The following is a 21220-nucleotide window of genomic DNA, read 5'->3' as shown; positions in this document are numbered from 1 at the left end:
AACACTGCCGTAGACACATCCAAGCAGGCAGGTATGAAGCGTTGGTTGGAGGGTACATACAGGAAACCTGGGAGTTACCGTACAGATACAGGTGTAGAAATAAGGACATTGAATTCTTCATAAGTGGTACAGACTGTGAGAAGGTTTTAGGTTTTAAGTACGTCTTTAGTGTGTAATGCTTTGACAGCAAATGATTATTGCTACTTGAAAGGCTCCCCAGCTGCAGTGATTCATCTAGTTTTTGAGTTACTCTCAAATGGGAGTTATTTAATGATGAATAATCAAAGGTGATGCGGGATGGCACTGGGCATCGCATATCTAGTCACAATAAGGTTCAGGGTTGTTTTTTATTAGCAAGTATTCAATCCCCCAGTTCGCTTAGTTAGGGAGGCACCACTGTGGCCTTCGTTGAATGTTTCCAGTATAAGGTTTGATTTGCTGAGCAATTTGAAAACCATGTTGTTTAAACAAAAAGTGGCCTTAACTTCAGCCTGAGAGACTTTTGATCTCCAGGTTGCAAGGTCTTCGGCAGAGATACAGGCCCTTGTATTGGCGAACTTCCCAATCCATTTCAGAGAAATGGTTCATTGTATCTTTTTTTCAATAAAATGTTTATTGCTTTTCAAATGTTCTATGTACAAACATGGAATTTCTTTGTCTCATGATACAAAGCAATCACTAAACTGTGGTCTAGGACATTAAGCATCTTCAAAGGAACCAGGAGGTGGCCAAGCCCAATGCTCAGGCCTTCATTTTCCAGCTGAAAATTCTGTTTTACACAAGTAGGACACTGATAAAAAATAAAATGCATGTAAACACTGTAAAAGTCCTGCCATTTTAAACTCTATATGTAAAAAGCTTGAAGTCATTCAAAAATAGAGGACATTTCTAATGAACACTAATAAGGCATTTTAAATCTACCAACAGCCCTCTATTCAATGTCAAAGCTTATACTCTGCAAATAAAATACAATTTGACATTTCATATACATTCCTGCTTTATAATTTCATATTTAAAAGCCACCTGTATATACTATTTTCTTTCGCAAAATAAAAAAAAAGCAATTACAGTAAAACATCATAAAAAATTCTCCAGTAAAAGTTATTCCCAATGATCTTGAGCTATTACTTCTTTAGTCATTCTCACATATTCTCCTTCACCAAACTTGGTCCACTTAACAGTAGTACTTTTTTATCTTTAAGACTCGGGTTTATCGTATCTTTAACAAGTCTGATATGAAGAGGATTGTGCATTTATTTAAGCGTCTTGAATCAGGTCTGTTAACCACCTTTTAGACCATCTTCGGAGTAATTCCAGCTTTCATACAGTCAGTACTTGGAAGCGTTTTTTGAAGTCTTCCTCTGGTCCTGCTATCAGTGGCGGGTATCCTGATTTAAATCCTGTTGATTCACAATGGATGTCTCAATCCCTCAAGACATGGAGAGAAAACTGCTGGAGCTATGTTGTCGTGAGCATATGGAGTCCTACCTGACTACGCCTCCGCTTCGAGAGCTGAATGAGCATTGGTTCCTGTATTTAAGACCAGTCTGGCTAGACTGTATCCTGCCTATGTTCATGTGCCTCTTCTGCAGATTCAGATGCGTGTTGGACCAGTTTCTGACACTTCCATCGATTGTACCACTGGACATAGACGTGCTTCTGAAGCCCTTGCAGATTTACATGTACAGTTGTCTACAGTGTATTTCCATGTTGATGAAGACATTTCTAGAGCCTCCAAGGGATTCTTCCGCTCCTGTTGGAAGGGAAATCGACTCTACTACAGAGGTACAGGCATCAGTTCTAGGTATTCAGGCATCTAATTCTTCCCTGGTGGCTGCTGAAGGAACCAGAGATGACCATCTTTGCTCACTCTACATTATATTGGAAGTACTGGAGGGATTGCCACTTGCGGATGCAATGTTCAGTGATGTTGAGTCTGCAGCACAGGATTCATAAACAATCTGGCCTTTCCTGTGCTGGGAACTATTCAGCATTTTTTAAATGTTTACCAAATTGAAAGTTGAAACTGTCTTTGTTTTCTTTTTTCATTCTCTTCTCTAACCGCTTAATCGCGGGGGGAATTCCGCCATGTTGCGGCGGTTTTAATGAGTGGGCGGGGCTGCATCGGCCAACGAATGTTGCCAGCATTAGCCAGGTAGTGCTTGCGACGGCCGTTGCCTGATGGGAGAACGGAAGGGGTTAACTGAGCATAATGGCTTTCAAGGTGCTCAGTGTAATAATAACCACATATACAATTTTAGAGGACCTTTTGAACATTTGTAGGAAAAATTACATTTCTTTTATGGACATTTTAACAGGCTTTTAAAGTGCTTTTAGTATCTTAATTATTTATGTTTTTTATTCTGCTTTTTACTGCCTTAGCTTTACTATTATCTAGCAGACCCTGTTGACCTTCTGATGAGGAGTGGGTTTGATGTCTTTTTAGGCTAGTCCTGTCATGTATACCCCTTTTTACATACATTGTCCTATCCACACAACAATAACGATTCTAAACAGGTGACCTTTTCATTTCATCTTTATTTCGACAAAAGAGATGTCATAAAAGAATACCTTTTACCTAGTAGCGTGCTCCTATCTCTTCGACACCAGGCTCATAGTATTGTATCATAATACCTGTACCTGAATACATAAACATGCTCTCAGGCACTGCATAATTATTCTGTATAAGGGTCACCACTTCTTTCATCCTTGGCCAACAGCCCGCTGTGAATGATCGCATTTGTTTGGAAAAACATTTATAATTGTTTTTAAAACATTTTTGACTGTTTGCAAAACATATACATTCTAGAAGAAACCCTGGAGTGACCATTTTAGTATATAAGACCCTTAATCCCTTCTATAAATCTGAGAAGAATTCCTTCCAAGCTGACACAGGGTCCTGCAGGCCGAATGTTCAACACGCCGCTGTCTGACATCCCCTATGGAGTGTCATCCTAGAAGCAGAGACGGAATACTTAATTCTCTACCATAAGGTGAGGGGGATGACCCTTCCGTAGGGGATTCTTGGTTATGTACATATATATCTATATCTATACATCTATACACATATATATGCTACACCTACATATCTAGGCTACGAACATTTATGCAAATTACGTACGGTGTGCATTATAGGAGTATGCAAATGCTACTGTTTTTATCTGAACTGTATATGTTCATCGTCTTAGCACTATGGTAAAAATGTATCTATTGTTTACTATATTGGCAATTGCGCTTTCTTTTGTATGTTTCTATCTCCTGATTGTCACAGCAAGTATGTTTTACACAAGACTGATGCTGGACCAATAAATACATCCTAATCGCCATCCTGTGTATTTTTTAAGAATACATAAGCAAGAGTGACTGAGCGAAAAGTCCTGTACTCTTTTCCATGATCCCTGAGGAATCAGGGTTGTCATTTCAGTGGCTACCAGAAATTACCTACCACGCTGTAAGGTACAGGGGGGTGGTAGTGGTACTGTAGAAATAGCTACTCTAATGTCTGACATATCATGTGGGGGTATCCGAAAGCAGTTGGGACATTCAGCCCTCAGTTTTAGGTCATCCAAAACACCCAGGTCCTGGGGATTTCTAGGAACTATACAACATTTCCTCTCTTTCTTCCTCTATTATTTCTACTCAAGGGATATTTTCTGACTTGACATCATCTGCATCGGCGATAGTATTTGAGCATGGCGCCGCATTTGTAGGTGATACAGAATTGTCTTAGGCAGTTGGAAAAACTGGGGGTTCCATGCTACTAGCAGGTCAATTGCCTCTGTGTGACAATGCCTTTTCTCTGCAGGCTGCAATGATGTGTGACTGTGCTGTATGCCTCTTGGCTTTCTAAGTGAGTGGAGTAGTACCCATAACTGGGGACCTGCTCCCCTCAAGTGTTTTTGCCGCACACTACCCTTGCAGGGCTGTTTTACTATCACAAAGTCTCAGCAACTTGGCATCTTGAATCCCTTTATTGATACAGCTTCTAGTAATTGTCAAGCTTTTGAGAATGCCTTAGCTTACTTTCCATTGGCTGTATACAACGGAGGGGGGAAAAGGGGAAAGGCCTAGACAGGGACCCTCGAATGTGGGCGGCAGGCACACTGTCTCAACTCCTCAAAAACAGTGAGGCGCCAGCTGACTTTCAACCACGCATTCCTTCGCCAGCATAAGCTCTACCAAAACTTTTGCCGCAGTCACAAGAGAAAGACCAGTCCATTAGCCAAGACAACACCACCGCTGTAGCTGTCCCGCACCACTTCAGTGCAAGTCGTTAAGCAAAATGCCTGGCCGAAAGCCTCAGTGTGCTTCCACCATGTTTCAGTTCCAACTCCCTCAGAGAGTGTTCTGCCCCAGAAGCCAGGCAAGTTGCATCATCTTGCAGTGAGGAGAGGCCCAGGAGCTCATTGGCGAGTCATGTAGACCACTCAACACCTCCATTTAAATTAAATATGTTGGTCAATTGTGTAAAGGTTCTTATTTAATTATTCACAAATAAAAAAAGGTGTCTGAAATGCTTTTAAGCATTAAGGCTGTTATTTACTCCTCTTATATTTACAAGTTAGGCCCATGTAGCAAACCAGCTGATTTCTTACATTGTCCTCACAAATAACATTTGCAGCTGTGACCTTTTGCACATATGTGAGTGCGCGCCAATATGGATTAGTTTCGCTGAAACTAAACTTGTTTACACATTTAGCTTAACGCCCTGAACATCATGTACAAGGTCACGTTTTACACTATGTACAAATGTCATCTCTATCTTCATCCACAGGGCAAGGGGGCTATGTACATATCTATAACATTGCTAATCTATAGGCACATCACAAGGCTGCTTTCTATTATAAAAGATGAGCATCCTACGATAGATTAGCAGAGCAGGTTCTCCAGCTGACACCAGAGGTTAATGCATGCTCAGAATTCACCATGCAGTGGTCTGACATCTCGTAACCATTACGGGTCCTCCATTCACTCCCACTAGGTAATGGGGTTGGATCGTCACTTGGGGGCATTCTTTGCTCAACACCTACACATGCTCTAGGCACACTTAGATAAGGGTCCGCATAAAAGGGGTATCTTTCGATTTCTGACTTGTTTTATTTGCCAGCATATATACATTGTTTTAGCACCGTGGTGGAACTATATCTACTATTTATGCTTTTGGTGCTTGTGGTCACTTGTATATGCTTCTGTCTATTAATCATTGCAACATATATATTCTAGACAAGAATAACGTTGGTTCAATAAAGATATTGAAAGCATCCCACTGTGTATTCTCTGTATACTTCTCTGAGAATAAGTGAACATGTGTGACTGAGCGAAAGGTTCTGCACAGTTTCCGCAATCCCTGAAGAGTCAGGGTTGTCATGTTCATTGGTTGCTAAAAACCATTCACTCCCCGTAGGTTAGAGGGAATTATGGTGGCACTGTGAGTTAGCTGGTCTATAGGCCAACATATCCTGTGGGGAATCCAGAATCAGCATTGGCACCGAACCTCTAGTTTATTTTGTCCAAACCATGCACAGATCCTATAAATTAAACAAAAACTGTTCACCAGTCCCTTAAAATCATTGAGTTCATAATATATGAGCAACATTGTCACCTTTATAAATAGCTAATTATCAGTAACCTTTCTGTTGCTGTCCTACTGCAACCCATGCACAGCAATTTTAAAAACTTGTACTCTGTTTAATTTTTATTTGATGCTGTAAGATGTGCTCTAAGGAAAACCTACCTTTTGTACTTTAAAAGTCAAGTTGTGCAGTATGAAAGAAGAAGACATCTTTCCGGCTTCTGAAACTTTAACTTGTGAGACTGCGTCTGGAGTTTTGAGGGAAGGTTTTTCATTGATCCCAATTTCATGTACAACTTGACCAGTAGCAATTCCACTGTTTTCAGACTGATCCATGATTTCCCAGGACAACATGGCATTGTTCAGCACAATAGCAAATGTTGAATCTTGCTCTTTCTTAACATAAGATGGGGGATTTTCCCTCATGAGAAAATTCTAAAAAATAAAAGATAAATCACTCTAAAACTAGATTCCATAACATTGACTCCATCAAAAAGTGAATATTATTTATGATTTAATTTCTTATACACGTGTCAAAAAATCAAGTATTGGAACAATAACTATCCTGCATACAGGACAATGGAATGAACAATCAAAGACTAACATCGTTCTCTCAAAATGAGAGAATTTTGTAGGAAGGAGGTCTTACAGAACAGAAGTAAAATATACAAGATTAGATGCTCCTATTTTGAAAGTCACACAATATCTAAGGCAAATATAAATAGGTTCTGGATTAATGACGTATGTGATAAAAACAATACTGAGTTACTATCTTTTAGAGTAAATCAATGCCTCACTTTTTGAATAGTTTCTTCTAAATTTCAAACTCTTAGATAGTGTAGGAAAGTAGTAGCTGCTATCATGGTTACCCCTACTTTTTTGCTGGTGTCATTCTGTTTTCTGACTAGCCAGTCACTGTGCTACCTGACAGGGCTTAGTGTATTGGGCTGGGGTGTATGCCAGCACCACCAGACTGCTTTGAAGGGCACATTTGGTGCCCTCATTGCATGCTCCAGTTGAAACAAGTTCAGGGAGCTGTTGGTTCCCACTCTGGTGTGCAACTGGGCAAAGGACATGGGAGAATTCTCCCCTCTGCCAGCCCCTCCTCTAGGAGGCACCCCTGAATTATCCCTACCCTTTCCTTTGGGCACTTAAGGGCTTACTTGTGGGACCTTGAAAGGCCCAGCAACATTTGTGGTAGTTATGCAACTCCTTTGAGGCCTGCACTGTCTTCTCACCCATTTTGTGGCCAGTATCTCTCATTGGAACTGCTGAAACAGCACCCCTGTGCACAGCATCACCTTGCTGTTGAGAATGTTTGTTGGCTCTCTTCTCCAGAGATTGTCAAGCTCCAAGAAGCACCAACCTCCAGCATCTCTTCCTGCCAAGATCTTCATGCTCACCACATCCTCTGCATCTTTGGTGTGCTGCTAAAGGCCCTCCTGTGCCTTTGACTTGTGAGTCCTCTTGAGGGTCTTCTTTGGCTCCAGTGGGCTCCGTCCCTTGCTCTGGGACTGCTCTGACTCTCCTTCACTTGGTGTGTCCCTTGGACCTTGCTGGTCCCGACACTGCACCTTCTTCATTTTTTTTACATCTGTTGCTGCTGCCAAAGCTTGTTTGTGCTTCCGCCAGACACGGATCCCCTGATTCTTGACTTCCCACATGGGACAGCTCATGAATGGTTCCAAGTCTTCCACAGCATTGCCTCGTCTTCACAGCTATAGCAACAAGTTCACTGTCAACCCTCCTGCATCTTCTGTCATCAGTGGTCATTGTTCTTCCATGCCTCCTGGTCACTCCAGAGTGGCACAGACTCTGTTCCCTCTGCTTGCAGGTACTCCTCTTCAAGAATCCAGCCTTGAAGTCCATCGGACTCTTTCACCTTCTTTGCAAGTGGCATCTTCACTCAAGTCCTCCATTGTGGGCTACGGCGGTTTTGGACGTTACTTCGCACCTATGCACCTGGCTTCCCTGGTGTAGGTCACCTGGTTCCTGGGGTATCCACGGGTGGGGTGACTGTCGAAACTTTCATCTTCCACTGGGATTCTTCAGGGTCCTCTGGGAAGGGTCCTTCTACTGCAAAATTGCAACTGCAACTTCCCTTTTGACTTGAATTAAGTAAGTAGCCAAAAGGGTTGTCTGGATTAGTGCAGGGTGCTTCACTTAAATAAGTGTGCACCATATACCAAGCCAGCCTCCCACATTGGTGGTCACAGTGGGATTTAAGCCTGTACAGTTTTACCAGCTAATCTACATGTGGATTAAATGTAAAAATCTTACTAGCAATAGGCACCTGTAAAATATTTGTGTAGACAAGTAAGTTCTACTGAACTATTACATTGGTTGTTCAGGGTCTAGCACAATACTTTCTCCAATCTTAGGAAGTTTAGTTTTCAATAGGGTTAGTAGGCGCAACACCACACCAAACCTAGGCACCATGTCTTTAGTTATGAAAAACAGTGGTTCCCAACCATCTGGATACAGTGGTCTTTAGTTCCAGGAACTAAGGACCCTGGGTACCTTAGGAAAGTAGAAGACAGGTAGTAACCTCACCACTAAGCAACTCTTAGAGCTGCTTATCCTAGATGATCTCCAGAATCCTGATAGGTCAGAGGAACAGGACAAAGTGGGTGGGGATGCTCCTGAAGATGAGCCAGGAGGGGTTGTCCCTAGTAACCTTAATTCTGGGCATGACCAGGAGGAGTCTGATGACTCTACCCTGGTAAACTCTTCTCCCCCAGGAAATAGTATAGATCGTACAGAGGGTGTCCCTAGACGTAGGTCTGACTTTGTTCCTCTTGGGAGAGTGAGGAGACTGCAGGGGAGGCCTACAACCTCCTCTGTCCATTCCAATGCTTTCACGCGTTTCATAGGAACCTCCATCTCTAGCAAGAGGGAGGACTCTCTAGAGAAGGAATACCATCTGATCAATCTTGAGAGAGTTGGAGTCAAACTCAAGCAAGTCCGATTGGCCTTGATAAAGAGGTCCTGGAAATCCTGAGATCTAGGAAAAATGTGGGACTAGAGTCCCATGGTAGAGCACCACCAGTGTCATTAGAGTAAGGGAATCCTTCTTTGATACAAGGAACCTGAGCAGGATAGTCCCTCCTTACCAGGAGGGGGATGATATCCATAAATAGATCACTGCTTTAGAGAGAGCCTGCAAAGTTCAGAAGGTTCCACAGGGGCAGTGGGCAGCTATTCTGTGGCCCTCCTTTGCTAAAAAAGCTCCTGATTGTTAGAGAAAAGGGTGCTGACAATTACTCAGTCTTAGAGAGTGCCCTCATAGATGGGATTGGCTTAACTACTGAACAGTACAGAGTTCGATTTAGATATACCCAGAAGGCGCACACTCAAGACTGGGTTGATTTCATAGACAATGCTATTAAGGGTTTGGATGGCTGGCTTCATGGAAGCAAGGTAAAGGACTATGAGGTATTGTACAATTTGTTGATGAGTGAGCATATAGTTAATTATTGTCAGAATCAACAACTGCACCAGTACCTGATCGACTCTGATCTGACCTCTCTTCACGAATTGGGAAATATGGCATACAAATGGGTCTGCTCCAGAGTTAAGCAGAAAAACCATGGTGGTGGATGTGAGGTGACCAGAAGAAGCAAAATTATTCTAATGCCCAAGAGAAGGTTGGGGGGGGGAAAAGGTAAAGATAACAAGCATTTGCAATGCAATAGGTCTCGCATTTGCGAGAGTTTGTGCTATTGACATTGTAAATGACACTGCCTTTTATTTATGTGTTTTGAAAACTTGCAAGTGGTGCGCGCAAACACACAATTTGTAGGTCTTCTTAACACATACATAAAAGACATTGTCATTTACAGGCAAGCGTACATAAAAATGTCATGCTAAATAAAGTGTAGCAATGACGCTAAAGCAGCAGGATCATACAGGCCTCCACAGTGGTGTAGTGCAAAATGATGGGGACCACCCTGCAGAATGTGATGAGGGTCCCTGAGTCTCAGATATCTTACCGATACTCCTTGGCCTGCACTGGGGCACCATTGTTCGAGGGATGGGGGGGTTCCATAGTGTGTCCCTACCCACGCTGCATGGGTTTGTGTTACGCCCCGGGCCTCCATTCCCAAGGAGAAAGGCAACGTGCTGAAATTGCATGCAAATCACAACTATAGCATACGTAACAACCTTTTCACTATAGCTTATCAGTTTGTGCTTTTATATAGCGCTAACTCGACCTGAAGGTATTGGAGCGCTTTACACGTGAACCCGTTACACAAGGTTACATTCACGTTATAGGGATGGCAGGTTAATTGATTTTATTCAGAATCATAGGATGTCGAGCTCACACTGAATCTAGAACCTCGTTCCCCCAGTTCCAAAGTTGGCCGCTCTGGATGTATTGCCACATCCCATCCCGCCAGGGCTGCATTGACCATAAATAAGCACATTCTTTGTGCATCAAGGGAAGGGGGGGCCCCATTGACATTTTCCATTGCCGGATTTACCATGGACCATATGGTGAGAAACTGCAAGCTGAAAATATTAAGTGGAAGTATACAAAAATAAACATTATTTTCCAACATTTTGTTTCATTCAAAAAAATTATATTTTATTTTACGGTTTATTATTGTTTATATTTTGATTTAGATATATATGGGGGCACCAACATTTTTGTAAAGTGCTTATTGCCTCTACAGGTCTTAATCTGGGTCTTCCTCCCCCGTTGCCTGGATTCCCACGCGGCAAAACAATACTACCAAAATAGAGGCTTACTCATGTCATCAGATAGTGCAATATTGGTTTGTTCTTATTTTACACTTGGTCTCTATCTGAAGCCCTGAAAGCACGCCACGAAAATGTTTTGGCTTCTACAATATACAAAATGGAGCACTGTGATCCCATCAAAAATGACAAGTATTTATCAAAATACTGAAATCAATTTCGAGTTCACCATAAATTACAGTCTCATGACTTGTTGGCTGTTGTAAAAACGTGTTCAGAATGCGGGGTGGCTTTAAGTGGGGTGGGTCCCTCCGGTACTAAAACCTGGCAGTAATTAATGTCAGACCTTGAAAGGGGCCCCCTATCTAGCCTTATATTCATGTTGCTAACTTTAAAGGAAAAAACACGGATCAATTTCTAAACAATAACTGTAAAAAAACAATTTGTCAGGGCTGTGTGTGTGAACATGTATAACCTACGCTGCGAGGACCGGATCAGTCCTCGTAAAATAGGTTAACCCTGCCAGGCCCTGACAAGGATGGGTCTGTTATGAGGACAGTGTGTGTACAAGCTTGAGAACTCTTCGGCATGCTTGCCAGGAAGAGAGAGTTGTGAAGGAGTTCATTTCTAATTTTAGTCTAACACACAAAAACACTAGACCAACTGTTATAATTTGCTCTTTTCTAATTTTTTTCAAGAGTTCAATGGACAAGTGAAAAAGTTTCAACTTATTTTGCTGTTTTACTTGGTCTTGCTAATAAATGTGAATTTGGTGCGTTAGGGGATTCTTTGATCAGAGATCAACTTGTAAAGTGTACAAATAATCCCAAAATACAAGAAAAGCTTTTGACTAGTAATTTATAACTTAAAGAGGCCAACAATGCTGCTAAAAGCATAGCAAAACACACAAGATGATCGACAGAATGTTGCACATTGGCAAAACATTCACCCCCAGACACAGATCTGGGTTTTATTCCATCGTTGATTTGCTCACCACGCCACCCCAGTTCAGACATGGCCATATGCAAATCAGCATTGACCCTGTGCCTCATGGGAACAGTCCAGCCGGAACTACCAAGCCATGTCTTCCCTGGACCAGAATCAAGCATCCTAGGACTGGTTTCTGGCTATCAGCCGATATCAGCCAAGATAGCTTGACTCCAGTGGCGTAGTGAGCACGGGACCCACGTCTGGGCATACCCTTCCCACATAGGGCAAACAGCAAAACACACAATATGATGTACGGAATGTTGCACATTGGCAAAACATTCACCCCAGTCACAGATCTGGGTTTAATCCATTGTTATGTTGCTCACCACTCCACCCCAGTTCAGACATAGCCATATGTAAATCAGGCTTGACCCTGTGCCTCATGGGAACAGTCCAGCCTGATCTGCCAAGCCATGTCTTCCCTGGACCGGAATCAAGCATCCTAGGACCGGTTTCTGGCTATAAGCCAGGATAGCTTGACTCCAGTGGCGTAGTGAGAACGGGAACAAGTCTGGGCATACCCTTCCCACATAGGGCGAACAGCAATATGCATAGAAAGCATAGAACATACAGCTGAGTGTATAAAAGAAATGAAATAGAGCAACATTCTTGACAACGTTCATGAACTAAGGAACAAAATTGACAATTGCGAATTAGCTGATCCCAGTGATGGAGTACTAAAGTTAAATGTGTCCATGAGCAAAAAGACAGATGCGGATGAAAGGAACGAAAAATTGAAGTGCTACCATTGTGGAAATGTTAATTACCTTGCAAATAATCCAAACGGCCCAGCCAGATCTGTAGTTTGTAAGAAATGAAACAAGAGGGGGAATTTTGCCAGATTATGTAAACATGTAAAATTTGAAAAGAAGAATGTACATACAATTGAGGATGACAATGGAGCTAGTAACATGTTTATTTTTCATGTTGTAAATGAGATGAAGGGTACAGAGAGTAACTATCCTACGTGCAACATTGGTTTAGATGGAGTGGATGTAAGTGTATTTGCTGACTCATGTTCTCCATATACCTTGATTGACTATGATATGTTTGGAGAGAAATTTAATGGAAAAGGTTATGTCATTCAACAAGCTGACATTAAACCAAGCGGTTAAAGAAAAGATCCAATTCCATTAGTAGGTATGTTAAACATGAAAATTCCCTTTAAAGATCGGAGCACATTGGATAAAGTGTGTTTAGCAAAAAAAGGATCTAGTTTATTAGGTTGGGCTCACCAAAGAGAATTAGGAATAAAACTTGACCCCAACAGCACGTAACAAGTCTTAACATTTGACAGAAGTGATTTTTGTTCAAATATTTTTGATGAATTTCCAAATATTTTTTGAGAGGAAATTGGCCATTTGAAGAATTTCCAACACAGAATTAAAGTGAAAGAAAACGAGGTGCCAGTAGTACACACATTCAAGCCAATACCTCTTTTGATGCATGAACCACTTAAGAAAGAACTCGATAAATTAGTAAGCCAAAAAATCAATGAACCAATAGAGAGCTTGTTATGGTTGGCTCCAAAAGTGGTCACTTAAAAAAACTGGTGGAAGAGCTCTGTGCGTGTGTGTTGACCTAAGAGACCTTAATGCAAATATCTAGGTAGACAGATTCCCACTTCCTAGAATCAATGAGAGGATCAGCAAGATTGAGGAAGCTAAACATTTTAGTGTAATAGATCTTTCCTAAGCGTACCATCAGAAAGAACTCCATCAATATTCAATGTCATTAACTTCATTTATTACGCCCTGTGGAGTGTTTAGGTACTGCCGGATGCTGTTTGGTCTTGCAGCAGCGGCTGCAGTTTTCCAAAGAGTGATGCATCAGATTCTAAAAGGAATTAAGAATGTACTCTGTTTCCAAGATGACATTCTAATTTATGGAGTAACAAGTGAATATCACAATAACTCCTTAAGACATGTTTTGCAGGCTCTCAGTGATGCTGGTTTAAACATAAGAAGAGAAAAGTGCAAATTTGATGTTGATTCTGTTGATTATTTGGGACACACCATTTCCAAGAGTGGAGTTAAGCCGAAATTAGATCTTGTGAAGGCAGTGAGGGAAGCGCAAGCGCCAACTAACAAAGAGGAAGTTAAGTGCTTCCTTGGGTTGGTCGAGTGGATGACGAAGTTTGTGAAAAATGTTGCTGACATCACAGCTCCTTTGAGAGGGTTACTGAAAAAGGGGGAACACTTTGTGTGGAGTTCAGATTGTCAGGAGTATTTTGAATTCACTAAGAAGGCCATTGTGAATGCACCATTTTTAGGTAACTTTGACCCTAGAGGCAGAACTTTCTCAACAACTCATGCCAGTAGCAAAGGCATTGGTGCAACCCTCAGTCAAATAACAGATGGAGAAGAGAATATCATGGCATTTGCCTCAAGAGCGTTAAGAGATGTAGAGTACAATTACTCCACTCTAGAGCGAGAAGCGCTAGGAGTGGCCTGGGCTATTGTTCATTTAAAATTTTACCTGTGGGGTTTACTTTTTACTGTACGCACAGACCACAAACCGCTTATACACATTTTTTCGACAAAAGGCAGAGGAAATACCACTCCTCGAATAAGCAGATGGCTCATTGGGTTCGAAGGATACAATTTCAAAGTTGATCATGTTCCTGGAACTAGGAATGTAGTAGCTGACTGCTCATCTAGATTACTGTGTAGTGGAGAAAGAGCGGATGTAGACCGCATGTTAGAACAAGTTATGCTAGTGTAGGTTCCTGGTATTTCCAAAGAAGAATGGGAAGTTAGCATGAGCAATGATGTGTCCTCACAAAAGTTAAGGAAAACATTGTTTATGGTTGGGCTTTGAAACAAGGGTGCTTAGAAGATGATTTGAAGGATTTCTGGGGAATTCGCCATCAATTAAGTATTGTAGATGAGAGAATTATGAGAAAAGATAAGCTGGTACCGCCCATGAATCTTTTGGATAGAATTGCAGAACATGCTCATGAAGGCCACTTGGGCAGGAACCTGACTAAGTCTAAGGTCAGAGTGTCCTACTGCTTCCCAGATATGGATAGAATCGTGGAGAACAAGACCAAAGACTGTATGATTTGCGCTTTAAGTGACAAACCCAAGGTCACAAGAACTGTCCCTATGTCTCCTGCAATTGTACCTCTAAAACTATGGGACAAACTTAGTTTGGATATTATTGGTCCTCTTAAAAGTCTGTACTAAAATCAGCACATTATCTTTGATTGAATTCTTTCTGATGCCTTTATGACTGAAGGAGTTCCCAGTACCATTATAACAGACAATGGTGTTCAATTTACTTCAGATGAAATGCAAGATTTTTTTAAGACATTGTCTATTAGCCATTGAAGACTGCTTTAAACTGTCCAAGGGCCAATGGTCTTTTAGAACGTGTAAATCGTATGATAAAGGAGTGTATTCAGTTGGCCCAAATTTCTGGAAAACCTGTAAAAAAACACTTACAAATATGATTTGGTCTTATCACACTACACCAAACTCTGTGACGAATATTTCTTCTTTTCTGGCACTCAAGGGTAGGTTACCTGGAAACAAAATGATCCCTAACTGGTTGGGAGGAGGCAAACCTAAATGGGTATGCAGAGAGGAAATGGATGGACAAGTTAAACAACATCAATAAGAGTACACCAGAAGATATGATTTAAAAAATGCAGTTAAAGTTTCTGATTGGAGGGTTGGGAACAGTCTAGTAGTCAAACTTCCTATTTCCTGTCGCTCTAGTGACAGCAAGTTCTCCAAACCTATGAAAATAGTTGATGTTAAAATGAATGTGGTCAAACTGGAAGATGGTAGGACCTGGAGCATGGATAGAATTTCACATGACAATTTAGGCCACAGTAATAGTAGTCATCTTTTAGACTCATCGCACATGGGGAACTATTTTGCAAATTCTGAAGGTTCTCATGAAAACTTTATTGCTAATAGGGAATGTTTGTACTCTTGTTCATGTAGAGCTCCTTTTTTGGCTCAAAGATTATGACATTTGTTGACTTTCCTACCTAGCATCAGAACAAAGGTAATTTTTCCTATTTTGCAATCTCTGTGTATTGTTGATTCCCTTTGCATTATTGCATCTCTTTTTTTATACAGCTTCCTTTCCCTCACTGGACATTTCCCTAGTGTTGTGGAAGGAAGAAATGTTATACTTTGCTCTTTCTTATTCAGCCCCCTTTATCCCCTTTACTTTTCCCACTTCCCCTACTACACCCTTTCCTGTCAACCTTGGAATGTTCCTCTCACCAAGATTCTAGTTTTCACAGCTGGAAGAACAGTTGTAGATTGTAAGCTCATGTGGCAGGAGGTCTTTATGCTTTTGCCAATAAAGTTAATTTAAACTACTTTTTGCTTCATAATACCGACCATGGCAAAACAATATCTTAAACCGATAGGCCCTGATTCATAAAGGTAAACAACGAGCTAACAGTAGGTTTAACACTGTAGAGACTGTAGTCAGGGAAGAAAAGAGAGAACAATGCAAAATAAACCATAGGCCTGATTTAAACTTACTCTGTAAATCGTAGCTTGCGAATACTTAAAAAAATGTAAACTAACAAAAAAGAGTAAGTTTACATTTGTGAATCAGGTCCATAGTTTTAATGTAACATACCTTTATTCTGCGCAGAGAAACTTTTGCCTCCATTGCAGCCTTCACTGAATTGGGTCCAATGAAAACTATATACCTCATGATGCTAAAAATAGACATCACAGTAAAAACCTGCAACAAAAAGAAAATACACTGTTGAGGGGTGATAACTTCATATGAGCCTTACCAGGCACAGTTTCATGCTTTCCTGTAGCTGACATTATCAAAAAACTAACGACCAATAGCAATTGACATTTTAATGCTCAGAAGTAATTTAAGACATCGAATAAAACACTCTGTGGTGACTGAGAACATTTTATGAAATGTGATATTTCTTAGAAAGAAAGAATTCAGACAAAAACTTCAATAAGGATGTTTCTTAGGCCTGCAAAATAGACAAATTTACATTTTACCTCCTCATCTTCCTTGCCCTGTGCCATCTTTCCCTCCTGTCCCACTGTGGGACCAAGCTAAAAACAATCACAATTTAAAACAAGCATTTGCAATACAATAGGTCTCACCTTTAAAGGAGTTTGAGCTGTTGGCATTGTAAATGGCAATGTCTTTTATTTATGTTTTGGGTTTTAAAACATAAATAAACAAGTGGTACTGTCACTGCACAGAGTCAAGTTCCAGGAACACCCTCTAATTCATCCAGCATTGCAAGTGGCACCTCCAGCAGCACAAGAAAGTTCACCTCCCAAGTTTGGGACTTCTTTTCGTTCAGCAGTAAGGAGGAGAACGTTGCTATATGCTCAATTTGTTGACATGGTTTTACTCAGGGTAAGCTTGGTACAAACTATGGTACCGGAGGCCAAATAACCCATCTGCAAAAACACCTCATGATCCAGTGGGAGGTGCACCTACTTAGCCTACAAAAAGTAAAACTTCACCCATTGCTGTTGGTGGGGATGTAGAAGTAGAAGAAGATATGATCACGGTAGAAGGTGAACAAGAGTTAGACATTTTTTCTGGTATACAAAGTAGCCCTGTCCCCAGCAGTGTAGTGGTACTGCCCACATCCTCAGCAACATCTCAGTGTAGAAATGTTTATTATGCATGATTAATTAAAACCGTTGCATACATTAAAACATAATTGAAAACATCTTGTTCGTATATATTTAAAAAGAAAAAAAAACACTATTAAAAAGGCCACATATTTAACATCAGCTACTCGTTTAAAAAAGGGGAGGAGGAGGACGTTTGCCAGAACTATTAGACCTTTTTCCAGTGTACCATCTAACATTTTTCCAAATAATCACAGTGTTGTTGTAAAGAGGACCGTGGCCAACAAGGAAATATTCTTCAGTGTCATTGCCTTGACACATATTTTCTGTCAACAATCTTGCAACTCTCCGCCAAGATAAGCCACTACAGTATGATTATGATGAGTGGCACTGAGGCAGGTCCGTATTTTTTACCATGACTTACTGCTTTGAGTTGAAGAGAAGAAGAAGAGTTTTTAGGGCATTGGCTCCATTGGTAGATCTTCTGCCACCTATTCTTTTTAGTAGAATAATCAATTTGGCGAAGCTTCTGTTGTTAAAAGTTCCAAGGGCAGCGTGCATGAATGTTTCAGTCTCTTAGCTATTGTGTCAAAAAACGTTGTGAGTCGACAATTTAGCTCCACTCTCTCTGGATTGAAACACAGCAGTGCCGCTTGTCTGCAGGTCCTAACTCCATACTGTCTAAACATAGGTTTTAAAAGGGTTATTCTTATATCCCTTAGGTTGTTGCAGGTGCAGATAACGTGTAATAGGTCCTCCACTCTGCAGCCACAGAGGCGAGAAGGCTGGTCACCGCCTTTTCTCTCCCAAGGAGGAAGAAACTGATTAATTGCACCAATCCCCAAGCGGAGTTTTAAGAATTCTTAGGCTGAAATAGGCATAGGTTTCTCGACTGCGGTGGGCCCTTTATGCTTATTCTAACTTCCCATGTTTTGTGTTTTGCCCGGGAGGGCTGCTGCCTTTGCTGCTGTCCCCGTTTTCTCCCTCATTTTTCCTTTTTATTGTTTTTTTCTGTGATCTTAGATTTAATTATCAGCAATTTTCTTTCTTTCCAGACCTCATAGTCACCTTTCAGCTGAAATTAAGGGGTTTTTATTTTGAGTTTATCATTTGCCGTTTTGATTTATCGTTTTAGACTACTTTACTGATTCCCGAAGGGTGATTCTTATTGCAACTTGCTTTGGCTTGCTTTTGGCTTTGCTTTGACTGACTTGCCAGAATCTGCTTTTCCTCTGAATAGACCTCAGGGTTGTCGAAGCGTCGTTGCTCTGATTGTATTCTTGGTCTCTTTATGTATATCAATGTTAAAGTGGGCCAAAGCGAATTAACTAAAAGTCTGCTTGTGCTCTACTTATGCTCAGCAGTTAATCTACTGAATTGGCTGTCAGTAAGAGCTTACAGTTTCTTGAGCTGTAGGCAGCGTCTTTGACTGTAACTTTTAAGAGGCAGTTTGTCAGTTTGTCAAAAACAAAAAAATAATCATAATAAGGTGGCAGAGTAAAAGATACCGGAATTAACAGGTCCAAAGTTAGAAGCGCAACACGCTTAGATTCTGGTTGTGCTATATACTCTGAGTATTAAAACATTGAGGTTTATTGGGTTTGTGTTTTTCAAATCCGAGGTGGAGGTAGATGCTCCCCCTCTCCCCTCACACCCCACACCTCTCACACCAGGCTCTCACCTCTCCTTTTACTGTGTAGTCAGTGACTCACTGGAGCTCCAGGATGTTGTCAGTCACTGTAATCGCTGTGGCTATCGAGTCCTGGCCTGTAAGACCTTTGGCCCCTGCACCTGCTCTGGCACTCAGCTCGCTCGCTTGTCCACTGCCGGATCCCTCTGCTGCTCAGCCACCTCATATTGTACACCTGCGAGAGGGGGGGGGCGTTAGCAGCAGCTACTGTAGTGCTACTGTAGTGCTGCCCCAGAAGTCCTGCTTCACTGTTCTCCCTGACGCAGAGGCCAGCACAACCCCAGAAAGGCACCTGCAACCGGTGTTGGCGTGAAGAGTGCAGGCCGGTGGAAGAGCCTGCGGGGACAGCGCATCCGAGTGTCCGCTGGTCGGTCCTGTACTTCAACACTCTGGGGGAGGCAGAGAGTGTCACCAAGGGCTGTAACAGGCCGCAGGAGTCTTGGGTCCCGCGGCTCTCCCGAGGCGGCTCGGCTCTCCACACTCGTCTGCTCACAGTTGGCGGCCCGTCGGAAAACCCAAAATGGACTCCTTGCAAGCGGAATCAGTGGCACTGTAGTAAGAGTCAGGTTGAGACACCAAGGCAACAGAGTACTGCAATGAAAAAAACTGCGCCGTTGAGCCTAACTGGGTTCAAGAAGTGACGTGCATCAGCTGCACCAGAAAGGAAAAAAATCCAGCTTACCAATGTCACCATCCTTAGGTCGGAGGGGCAGTATGAACGCAACCACCCAACGGCACGTTTGTACAAGGCGAAGCTGGCTAAAATGTTAGCGCTGGAACTTCTCCCTTTTTATTTTGTGGAAGAGGTGGGTTTCCATGAATTTGTGACAGCCATCTGTCGAAAATGGAAGGTTCCCAGCCGGTCCTATTTTGCCAGACTTGCTGTTCCAACACTACATCACGATGGGCTGAAATTGCTTGGACAAGCCTTGCAGCAGAGTGCTGTTCACAATATCCACCTGACAACAGACATGTATACCAGTTGCCAAACCACTGATTACATGTGCATCACTGCACACTGGATCTCTTTGTGGGGGTTAGAGAAAAGATATCTGAAGCAGGTGTTCTTGACACTGCTGAGATTACAACTGTGGCCATGTTTGCCATGGAGAAATCTCATACAGCTGCAAACATTTTGGAAGAGTTTAATAGCCAGGTCTATGAATGGCTGCGCCCAAGAGGGCTTATCATTGGCTTTGTTGCCCCAGACAATGGCAGTAATATAGTAAAGGCCATTGGCGATGGTGGCTATTTCAGGGCCCTGTGTTTGGCGCACTGCATTAACATTAATATTATCAAGACTTTCTGAAAAAAAAACCCGAGTCAACAACTATCCACCTGCAGAAGAATATGCACACATTTCAGCCATTCTTTTAAAGCCCAGAAACAGCTGAGGATTATTCAACGTGAGCATAGAATGCCAGTCAAAGCACTCATCCCGGAGGTGCCAGCACATTGGAATTCAGTACAAACCAATCAATGAGTATGTCACGCAAAGAATAAGTTATGCAACTGTGAAAGGGATGACCCTACAGATGGACCAATGGGGCCTAGTTAAATGCCTGAAAGAGATGCTTCTTCCTTTCGAGCTCTTCACACAGGAAGTCAGCAAGGAGGACTGTACTATGGGCCAAGCTAACCTGCTATTGCACATGCTAAAGCAACAGCTGAAGGAGCTGTCTGAAATGTACACAGCTGTGGCGGAAAAACATGAAGCATATGAGTTGGTGGAGAGCTTATGCCATCGCTTATCTGAAAATTCAAGGGTGTAAACTTGCATTGTTTCAGAAAAACATTACACTTGTGCTACTATTCTGGATCAACAGTACAAATTGGCACTGCACACTAAAACAATAATTCCTTTTTCAGATGTGGATGTTGCCCAGTACAAAACTTGGATAGATGAGGCAGCCAGTGACTTGGAAAATGAACAGCTGGTAATTAAAGGCCCGTTACTCAAACCCACAACAAGTACTGAAACAAGGGCCTCTGGCGTCAAGTTCATCTTCAGAGCCTGAGGGCAGTGCGTTTGGCTCAGAGTGGTCACCAACACAATCAACAACAGCAAGAACCGTATCATCAGCCCCAGTAAAATCGTCACAGGATTGGTATTCACAGCAAGGGCTTGCTAGGACCAGTGCTGATGCAAAGACAAAAGAGGCCCAGCAAAGTGGATCACCCCTGAACATTGAGCGGATGGTCCTGGCCTATCTAGATGACCCAACAGAGGTCTACATTGATCAAAACCCATTGCTGTATTAGTATGGGAAAAGGGGCGAATGGCCAATGCTCAGCATGCTGGCGATAAACTATCTGGATTGCCCTGTCACAAGTGTATTTTCTGTGTGTGTTTTCAGTGCTACCGTTCCGACATTGAGATGGACCACTTTCTTGCCCCAAAACGTGGAGAGGTTAACCATAATCAAAATTAATCATCACTTTATGCCACAGAATCACAAAATATGTGAATCAACGCAGGAAGATGAGGACAGCGACGTAGGTGACGGAAGTAGTGTCTTAGATGATTACCTACTTCTGGTAGAACCACCAGAGTTTGAGGATGAGCTATACTTCCCTGAAAACTAGGCTTTGAACTTCCTACTTTCTTTCTTCCTTATTTTACTTTTATTTGTGTGTGTGTCTCCGTCTTTCTGGTTTGAAACTTCGAATCACAAC

The 21220-nt window shown here is 42.0% G+C and overlaps 1 protein-coding gene across 1 annotated transcript in view; it reads right to left on the bottom strand.

Moving 5' to 3' along the window:
- The window catches only part of LOC147677799 (ATP-binding cassette sub-family C member 12-like), a 2578840-nt gene that overhangs the window by 1644201 nt on the left and 913419 nt on the right, over positions 1–21220 (bottom strand). The window contains exons 10-11 of the mRNA XM_086945588.1: positions 15872–15979; positions 5735–6007 (exon numbers count right to left, since the gene is read on the bottom strand). Of these exons, the coding sequence (XP_086801714.1) occupies positions 5735–6007; positions 15872–15979 (381 nt within the window). The remainder of the gene's footprint in view (positions 1–5734; positions 6008–15871; positions 15980–21220) is intronic.

The sequence above is a fragment of the Lissotriton vulgaris genome, chromosome 12 (assembly GCF_964263255.1).
Source record: "Lissotriton vulgaris chromosome 12, aLisVul1.2, whole genome shotgun sequence".
NCBI classification, from domain to species: domain Eukaryota; kingdom Metazoa; phylum Chordata; class Amphibia; order Caudata; family Salamandridae; genus Lissotriton; species Lissotriton vulgaris.
Note: the sequence above shows the minus strand (reverse complement) of the source record. Positions and strands in the feature narration are given on the sequence as shown.